At 35.3% G+C, this 10,803-nt stretch overlaps 1 protein-coding gene across 1 annotated transcript; it reads right to left on the bottom strand.

Moving 5' to 3' along the window:
• Nucleotides 1-639: 639 nt before the first annotated feature.
• On the bottom strand, nucleotides 640-2,138 carry LOC147403233 (Calcineurin-like metallo-phosphoesterase superfamily protein). Its single transcript, XM_086438738.1, has one exon. The coding sequence runs from the start codon at nucleotides 2,080-2,082 to the stop codon at nucleotides 865-867; it is 1,218 nt and encodes a 405-aa protein (XP_086294864.1). The 5' UTR covers nucleotides 2,083-2,138; the 3' UTR covers nucleotides 640-864.
• Between the last annotated feature and the right edge of the window lie 8,665 nt (nucleotides 2,139-10,803).

Here is a 10,803-nt window from a genome sequence, read left to right as displayed (position 1 = left end):
GGAAAATAACAACAAAGTCCTCTTGGATTCATAGTTTAGATCAGATTTGGAAGAAAATAATTATTAAAAAAAAAAAAAAGAATTTGGCCTTAATCAAGTGTTTAAAATGGACGGTCACCTAACTCCTATATTTAAATGATTGGATGCAATCATCTTGATGACGTGACACCCCCTCAAACATTGATATGCGCTACAAAGGACTACAGGAGAATCGATTGAGGATTGTAACAATGACAATGACTTGCATTGGGTGACCTCCTGGCAAGTCCTCGTGTTGCATACCTCCCCAAAAAAATTCGATAATGACTTGCATTGGGTGACCTCCTAGCAAGTCCTCGTGTTGCATCCTCTTAAAAGAAATCGACAATGACTATTGAAATGAGAGGGCCAAGGATGGTGATGACGGCAAAGATGAGTGAAATGAGAGAATCAAGTCAGATTGCAAACCAGTACTTGCTACCATCAGCTGTCAACAACTACTTAATACAGGCCTCATATTATACAATAATTATAAAAATTAAATAATAGAAAATAACATAATGTCTTCAAGTCAAAGATGAATAAATATGAATAATAAAAATAATGAATTAATAACAATAACATAAATTATATTTTAAAACCTACAACTTTAAAGCAAAAAAAATTCACAAAATCCCCACCAATATCCCTACACCAAAAGTAATAATAAAACATGATACATTCAATTTACAATGAACATGATTACATTAATCTTTCTCTCAAACTTACCCACTAAATAATACAAATATCCCCCCCGCCCCAGAATTGATCCGAAATAAAAAACTAATCTTGGAAGGTTAACAACAAGAAACTCCTTCATGGGATCTAATTCATAAAATACACCTACTAAGCATTCACTTCTATCTGCTTTGGTCCATGTTCCCTAACTAAAAATCCAAGCTTTTCTTTCTGATCTTCAGCATTCAATGATGAATCATATTTTCTCTGAAACAATGGGTTTGATGTCAAAACCCTTAATTCAGATTTCCCATTAATCTCCAAAACCTCAGGCAATCCATCACCACAACCCTTGGACATACCCACATCGATCCGAATTGCTCGATTCTCACAAATCCCATTGATCCCTGCTTCCTGAATTGTGTGACCCATGATCATCCTTTTCGCACCAGGGATTGTTGCAAGAACATGTTCCAGAGCTGAACAATCGCAATTTTTGGGTGATTCGTCGGAAAATCTTCTCAACCAAACAACCGAATCTCTCCCTCGAACGAAACTTGGTGAGAATCTCCCTTTCAATCCGTTAATCCAATCCCTAACCTCTTCGTTAATCCGTTCTAATCCGTATAATACATGATTTTGAAGGAGACCTCCATGAACAAAAACTGAATCACCAATTATTAAAACAGTTTGATTTCCAGAAAGAAATCGAGTTGAAATCGGACCGTTTGGACGCAATGCAGCGATTCTAGCCCTAATTCCTTCGTGAAATTCTTTCTTGATTCCTGGAAATTCTACTGGAATCCCCTCGAAGAGATCCTTCGGTTTCTCCAATCCACCACACAAGCATTTCATCGAATTACCAATACGAAACCAATCAGCCCAATCCCTAAACTCATCGAGACCCGATCGAGCGGCAAATCTGAAATCACCATCAACATTCATAATCTCATGGTTGCCGATCATGGTGATGATCGACCCACCAAATCTCGCGGCCTCATGCTTTAATTTCTCCAGAAAGTACAGAATCTTGATCTCGTCGCCTCCACGATCAAGAACATCACCTACCTGTACGACTGTGGTGTTACCACCGATCCAGCAATCAGAGCCATCGATTAGACCGGCAATTCTGAGAGCTTGTTTGGATTTTTTTAGATCTCCATGAAGATCTCCAATGGCGACGAGACGATTTGGAGAAGGGTATCTGGTCTGGAGAGGGGGAAGAGGAGGAGAGGTCAGGTTTTGATTATTAGGGTTTTGATTAGAAGAAGTAGGGTTAGGGTTTTGCTTTCGGGGTAAGAATAGACCACTAACAGAGAAGTCGACGAAAGTGTCGATGAAAGAGGATAGAACAAGAGGTACCTCTCCACACGTAGAATCGCCCATCTCTGTGTCTCTGTCCCCTTCTCCCTCGCCTCGTTCTCTCTTTTTAAAGATTTTGGAGGGATAAAATGAGGGTATTTTAGTCATTTTAATAGAGTAGACCAGGAAAAATATTCTTGACTTTTGTCTGGAATGAGGAAAAGAGGGTATTTTTAATCTTATTGAGTGATTTGGAAGGTAGTACTAGGGGTGCAACATGATCCGGTTCAAACCGAGAACCGAACCAAACCAATAGTTTTGGGGTGATTTGATTTGGCTTGGAACAAGTTACAGTTCGGTTTCGGGTTACGAAAATGAAGAATCTATCAATTTGTTTCGATTATCGGATCAAACTTGTATAGAATCAAACCAAACCGAGAATCGAATCCCTATGCAATAAATAAATATATGTGTATATAATAATTATGAAGAATTATTTTAAGAGTTAGTACATAGATTAGTGATTTTTTATGGATAAACTAATGACTTTTTATAGATAGATTTGTGATTTATTATGTGAAATTTTATGTTTATTTTTTCATTAAAAAATATTATTTATAATTTATAAAATATTTGCAATATGTGAAATCGAATCGAACCAAATCGACTTTAATTTGGTTTGGGTTGATTTGATTCCAATGGAATTTGGTTCGATTTTAATTCTTATTTAGTAGAACCGACCTATGTTGGTTCAATTCTAATTTGACCTCAAACCGAATCGAACCGAATCAAGTTGCACCCCTAGGTAGTACTGTACATGGGGAAGGAAAAAGAGGGTATTTTGGTTATTTTAATAGGTAGACTTGGAAAATTCTTTCTAGACAGCTGGATTCGTGTAATTTGGAGTTTTGGATGGATGCTTGTGTTTGATTTTAGATAAAAGGTTTTTTTTTATAAATAAATTCTTTCAATATAAAGTGATACTGTTATGAGGTGGGATGATGATTTAAAATATTATTTCATTTTGATATTTTGAGCTTCTCAAAAACCAAAACGGTACCTAAACCTGAAATACATTTGAAAATGGGGGCCTATCATTAATTTGATAAAAATATAAGGATTTCTCTCGTATATTACCTAAATATGAAGTAAGTATTGACCCAGCTCAAACTTCAACACCGACACTTTCTCTCACCTCTTTCTAATGTATTTCTAAGATTTGCTCGGAAATTCCTTGGAAGATTTTATTCTTGGACTTATTAGTGGAATGAGGAAAACATGGTGTTTTTGTCGTTTTAATCAAGTAGACTTGACTGATTTGGAGAGTTGTGTGGAGGGAAAATAATAGGCCTTAAACGAGTCGGGTCAGGACCGGGTATGTGTCTACCCATTATTCATATTTGGATTTTTAATTCGGGTCCTAATAATTCAAATCATATTTTAATTTTTTTTTTTTAATTTTATTAAATTTATATCCGAATAATTAATTGATTTAGGTTGTGGTTTAAATGTGATTTGAACTCAAAACCTCTCTCCTTTGAAAAAGAAACTTTGATTAATATATCTAATACTTATCTATTGATGAATAATAAACTAAAAAAATATAAAAATATAACATACAACATACAAAATAATATATCATTTTGATATAGACGGATATAAAGATGGGTCCGTATCTGACTTGAGTCAAGGGACATCAACCCATATCTGACCTATATTTTAATTCGGATATGCTTGAAGAAATCAAATCTGCTAAAAATCATATTCGGATCACTTGAAATTCGGATAAAATCCGACCCATTTTTAAGCCTTAGGAAATAAGAGAGTATTTTGTTCATTTTGAGAGGGGAGACTTGAAATTTTTTATCCATTTCGAACATTGTGCAAAGGGAGTAAAAAAGATGGATATTTTAAAAAACTTAGAGTCGTGCTAGAGTGTCTGCACTAGACACTGCGTTTTACATTACGCTAACGTGGAGGTGCACACAGAATCATAGATATTCTTTTCACTCATATTTTCAGGAAATAGTATTTGTAGTTCTATGCACACATCCACGTGAAACACAATGTGAAACTTGGCGTCTTTTGCAATCACTTTCAATCTTTTTCAAAATTTTAATACGATAGAATTGATAATTGGATGTATGTGTAAGTCTTATTTTAGAGGGGAAAAAAAATCCCTTCGACAATTATTTTTTTGGTAAAAGTGATCGTAAGAAAATGAAATATATCGAAAAGATGATCAACGAGATTTCATTCCTAAGGGGATAATCATTTTCTTAATAGGTGCATGGGAGAGTAATTTCTACTTAAGAGGGGAAATTCAAGTTCTTGAAAAAGAAACTAATTATCTCATAAAAGGTGCAATTGTAGACTAAAAAATTATATTTTATTGAAAAATTATTTCCGCTCAACTTTCAAATTTCATGTAGTAGACCAAGAAAAAAAACTTTTCCAGACTTGCTTGGCTTTAAAAAAAAAGATTTAAATTATTTATCAAAATATTTTTCATCCTTAAAATGAAATTAAAATAAAATATCTTGATTGCCAATATCTTTCCAGCACAAATCTGCTACGTAAAATTTAATTATTCATATCAAAGTTTTCTATTTACCAAAATATTACATGAAATGAACAACGATCTTTAGTGTGAGTGTTTTTAAAAACAAAAAAAAACTATTATGAAAATTTTAAAATAGTGAACCGTCAACTTAATTAAGTGGTATGACACGTGTACTATTATTCCCACATCTTAAGTTCAAACTCCCTTTAACCCAATTTAAATTTAAAATTTAATAGTGTCATGAGATACCAAATTTTAAAATCAAGAGGAGTTTTTTATTTTATTTTATTTTTTATTTTTTTTTTTATTTTTTTTTTTATGTGTGTAGGAAATCAAGTTGAATAAATTAATTTTTTTTTTTACTTTAAACGTTGAAGATAGGAGATTTTTTAGGAAAATCATGATTCTTTCACGAAGGGTTGAAAATGAAGAGTATTCAATGAGTATGTGTGTGTGTTTTTTTTTTTTTGGAAAATCAAGTCAAATAAATGAAAGATCTTACCTTAAACATTGAAAATAGCTAGATCTTGACGCACAAGACACCATCAAAGAAGTAAAAAATTTGAAAAGTCATGAATATTTTCAAAGGGAGTTGATAACGAAGGTCATTCCATGATACTTGTTGTGTTTCACAAAGACGAGCGCACATCACCAATTTGAAAATCGGACGAATTAGATATAATAATTTTTATTATTGCATCAAATTTTACTTCTAACACACCAATTAATGGTACAAATTAGGGGTGCAAGTTAATTCGGTTCAAAACGAGAATCGAACCAATTCATGAATTTTGAATTAGTTTGGTTCGATTTATACTAGTAACGGTTTAGTTTCAAATTTAAAAAAATGAAGAACCGATGAATTTGATTCTCGGTTCAAACTTGATAAATAACCGAACCAACATATTATTTTAAAATAAAATATAATTTTTTTAAAAACCCTAAAAATCATTCCGTCTTTATCTTTCCCTCCTCTAGTCTCTCTCTCTCTCACTCATTTCTTACGGCTGCGGGCTGCTCTCAACTTCGAGAGCCGGCATCCTCTCTCGCTCTCTCTCTCTCTCTCCTCTTGCAACTTGTAAAGCGTGCGGTTGCTGGTGTACAGTTGAGAGTGTGCGGTTGCAGGTGTGCCTCTCAACTCCAGTAGTCGGAGTCATCTTTCCTTTTCTCTCTCTCTCCTCTTGCAATTTACGAGGTGTGCGACTGCGGTTGTGGGTGTGCAGCTATGGGTGTGCGGCTACAGGCTATCTCTCAACTCCGATGGTCAATGAGTCCTCTCTTCCTTTGTGATTTGGTTGCTTTTATGAATGGGTTTGCTTACTTACTTATCTCTTTTATATTGTTGAGAGTTAGATTATTTTTTGGTTGTTTATTTATTTATTTTGGAAATCATAAAAAACATTATTGTTTTGAAATAATTACACTATTTGTGCTCATATTCTCTATTTTCTTGAAGGAGATCTTGTTATGCTTCTACCTTGTTTTATTATCTTAGTTTCTATTATCTTATTATCATTTTACAATTTTTATTTTTGTTCTTAAATATTAGATAAAATTTAACAAAAATAGGTATTTTTTTATTTAATAAAATATATATATATATATATAGGGTCCCGTTCGCCACCCTTAGTTTTACCACACACTTTAACAAACGCGTTTTGTCTTACATGGGTTAGAAGTTTCGGAATGAGCTGATTTTTGGTGAGGATGATCTCTATGGTGAGGAGATCATCCTCACCAAAAATCAGCTCATTCCAAAACTTCTAACCCCATCAAAATTGATTTACAAAAAATGGACGGTCCACGATTTTTCAACGTGTAAACATGGGGCTAAACATTTCGGAATGGGCTGATTTTTGGGGAGGATGATCTTCTAATCATAGAGATCATCCTCACCAAAAATCAACTCATTCCAAAACTTCTAAACCATGTAGGACAAAAAACGTTTGTTAAAGTGTGTGGTAAAACTTAGGGTGCTGAACATTTCCCATATATATATATATATATGGGTCCTGTTCGGCACCCTAAGTTTTATCACACACTTTAACAAACGCGTTTTGTCTTACATGGGTTAGAAGTTTCGGAATGAGCTGATTTTTGGTGAGGATGATCTCTATGGTGAGGAGATCATCCTCACCAAAAATCAGCTCAATCCAAAACTTCTAACCCCATCAAAATTGATTTACAAAAAATGGACGGCCCACGATTTTTCAACGTGTAAACATGGGGCTAAACATTTCGGAATGGGCTGATTTTTGGGGAGGATGATCTTCTAATCATAGAGATCATCCTCACCAAAAATCAGCTCATTCCAAAACTTCTAACCCATGTAGGACAAAAAACGTTTGTTAAAGTGTGTGGTAAAACTTAGGGTGCTGAACATTTCCCTATATATATAGGGTCCCGTTCGCTGGCTAACTTTTTGGCAAACGGATTGGCAAACATTTTTAAACCGTACGATATAACGTAATATGACGGACGAGATTTAATCTCACACGTTATAAAATTATAAGTATATTTGCACCGCCGTCCCTCAAAATATTTTGATTTTATTTTAAGGCCCTCTTCTCACAGAGCCTCTCTGTTGTGTTCTAACAGAACTCTCTCTTCTCGCTCTCTCTCTCTTCTCACTCGCTCTCGCTCTCGCTCTCATCATTCTCTCTCGCTCGCTCTCTCTCGCTCACTCTCGCTGCCTCTCTCTCTCTCTCTCTCGTCCTATTCCTCGCTGAAACTCTCGTATGAACAGCTCAGTCTCTCATTCTTTCTCGCTCTCTCACTCACTCTCTCTCTCACTCTCGCTGCCTCTCTCTCTCACTCTCTCTATCACTCTCAATGCTAGACAATTCCCACATCATCATAGTGACGACTTTTCGCACTGAAAATGATCCTGTAAAACAAACAAGGAAGGAATGTTGAGGATTAGGAAGTGCAGAATCTATGAGTACAATTGCCACGAAATGTGATTTCTCACAAGAGTGCAGAAATCAGCAATCAAATGGGTCTCCTCCAATAATCAATCACTTTCTAATAACCCATTTCAGATGAGAATGGCCTCAGATTTGAATGGCTTTCTCAATAACAAAAAATGGAAGTAAGATACAGCTGTATCTTCAATTTCATCAATGTTATCTTCAATGCTGCTCTCCTTTCCTGCATTGTTTTGATAATCAGCTCCACTCGCTTCTGACCCAGATTTTTCATGTGGATTTCCCTTTAAAGGCCCTTCATTGCTGTTTTCTACTTCAACATTTGGATCGGTGATGTTCAGCTCTTTCTCTCTAGAAATTCCACAAATTCTTCACCTATGTCCTGTAAAATGAAAATTACCATTAAGTGTGTTTCAACTCTTGTTTACTAGTCATCGACACAATTTTCTTTAAGACATTTTCAAGTAAAAAAGATAAAATATTATTTTTTATTATAGAAAGAGAGAGAGAGGCAGCGAGGAATAGGGCGAGAGAGATTCAGCGAGGAATAGGGAGAGAGAGAGAGAGAGAGAGCGAGCGAGAGTGAGCGAGAGAGAGCGAGCGAGAGAGAATGATGAGAGTGAGAGTGAGAGCGAGAGCGAGTGAGAAGAGAGAGTTCTGTTAGAACACAACAGAGAGGTTCTATGAGAAGAGGGCCTCAAAATAAAATCAAAATATTTTGAGGGATGGCGCTGTAAATATACTTATAATTTTATAACGTGTGAGATTAATCTCGTCCGTCAGATTACATTATATCGTATGGTTTAAAAATGTTTGTCAATCCGTTGGCCAAAAAGTTAGCCAGCGAACGGGACCCATATATATATATAGGTCCCGTTCAGCACCCTAAGCTTTACCACACACTTTAACAAACGTATTTTGTCTTACATGGGTTAGAAGTTTTGGAATGGACTGATTTTTGGTGAGGATGATCTCTATGGTGAGGAGATCATCCTCACCAAAAATCAGCTCATTCCAAAACTTATAACCCCATCAAAAATGGTTTACAAAAAATGGACGGTCCACGATTTTTCAACGTGTAAACATGGGGCTAAACATTTCGGAATGGGCTGATTTTTGGGGAGAATGATCTTCTAATCATAGAGATCATCCTCACCAAAAATCAGCCCATTCCAAAACTTCTAACCCATGTAGGACAAAAAACGTTTGTTAAAGTGTGTGGTAAAACTTAGGGTGCTGAACATTTCCCATATTATATATATATATATATGGGAAATGTTCAGCAACAAACATTTTGGCAAAACATTTTTGAAAATATGGGTTACAGGTTTTGGAATGGGCTGATTTTTGGTGAGGATGATCTCTACAGGGAATAGATCATCATCACCAAAAATCAGCCCATTCCAAAACTTCTAACCCATCAAAAATGGTTTACAAAAAATGGACGGTCCACGATTTTTCAACCTGTTAACATGGGGTTAGAAGTTTTGGAATGGGCTGATTTTTTATGAGGATGATCTCCTCACCGTAGAGATCATCCTCACCAAAAATCAGCCCATTCCAAAACCTCTAACCCATGTTTTGAAAAATGTTTTGCCAAAATGTTTGTTGCTGAAAGGGACCCTATATATATATATATATATGTATTAGATGAAGTTTTTTGACTACCCATAAAATCGAATCGAACCAAATCGAATTAAGGTCGGTTTGGGTTGGTTCGATCTAGATCAATTCGGTTCGATTCTGGTTCCCATATAATGAAACCAACCTTGGTTGGTTCGGTTCTGATTTTGCTCCAAATCGAACCAACCTGAACCAAGTTGCACCCCTAATACAAACGTCACAATTTCTTTTTTACTTCTCCCATCATATTTTTCTCGTAACACACACTTTCATGTTAGGATGTGTGATATGAGGTACAATCTTGATCTCGCCACAACACAACTCAAAGAAAAAACCCTTGGAGAGAGAAATTGTGAGAGAGGGGAAGTATAAAGGGGAGAGGAATTCTTAAGAGAAGGCAATATAGAGGTTGTGAGAGAAGACGTATCATAAGAAAAAGTAGGCGTGGAAACATAATTTATCAAATATTCACCCAAACCATTAGGAATAGGATTGTGATAGTCAGACGCCTCATTCTGATATGCGCCCCCATCATAGAACCATAGATCATTTGCATTGGGATTCATAAGAAAAAGATTTATGGTTCTACATATCCCGATGCAAATAATCTACGATTTTGTTATGGGTATCAAAAAATCATTGGTCTTAGGAAATAAATTAAAAGACTGCAACTTGGTTCTGTTTGAGGTCAAATTAGAATCGAATCGAAATGGGTTAGTTCTACTAAATAAGAACCAAAATCAAATTGGATGCCTATGGAATCTATTCAACCAAATCAAACTAAGGCCAATTTGGTTTGATTTGATTCTATAGGTTGCCAATATCCTATAAACTTATTTGAAAGCAACATATTTTTAATAATAAATAAATAATTAATACGAACTAACATCAAGGGCTTGGCCAAATGGCGACTTCAAACCGATAAGCCGTAGGTCATGAGCTCGATATCCAATATGAGTATTAATTCCTCATGGGCCACTCGCCAGGGCATACTTAGTCGGCGTGTGTGATGTGCAGGTGTTGCACTTGCTCCGAGGCTATAATACCAACTTTTATATACTCAGCACACAGAGGACAAGTTCAAGGGACAAATATTATGACAACGGTTGTGATAAAGGTTTTTGTCCTAAAAGTATTAAAAGTCTTGAAAGGAACTGGTTATTTTTGTGAGAATGATATCTATGGCGAGGAGATCATCCTTACAAAAAAAAAATTAATATATTCTAAAATTTTCAATCCCAGAAAAAATGATTTACAAATAACTAACGGTTCACAATTCTCAAAAATTGTATCTTAGAGTTAAAAGTTTCAGAATTTATTAATTTTTTGTGAGAATAATCTCTATGATGAGAAGATCATCGTCATAAAAATTTAGTCCATCACAAAAATGATTGTCACAATGTTTGTCGTTTAAACCATCCCCCATTCTATAAAAAGTTTTGGATGGAGAATTGAATTTCCCATCTATCCACCCCTCCGACATACTAACCATCTATCCACGTCAGGATAGTAGTGGGGGAGCCAGTCAGTTAGTTTATCATTATTCCATTCCGAATGCAACCAAAACAGTTCAAACTTGAAAGCTGTCGATTTGACCCGGTTCTTGATTCGTTGAACCGGACCAATTTGACCAGCAAATCATTTCCCTTTACCGCCCTTTTCTTTCTTTTTTTATTTTATTTATTTAATTGC

This window comes from Akebia trifoliata, chromosome 4 (genome assembly GCF_017979445.1).
Source record: "Akebia trifoliata isolate Shusen 1 chromosome 4, ASM1797944v1, whole genome shotgun sequence".
Classification (NCBI taxonomy): domain Eukaryota; kingdom Viridiplantae; phylum Streptophyta; class Magnoliopsida; order Ranunculales; family Lardizabalaceae; genus Akebia; species Akebia trifoliata.
The sequence above is the reverse complement of the archived record's forward strand: the minus strand, read 5'-3'. Positions and strand labels throughout refer to the sequence as shown.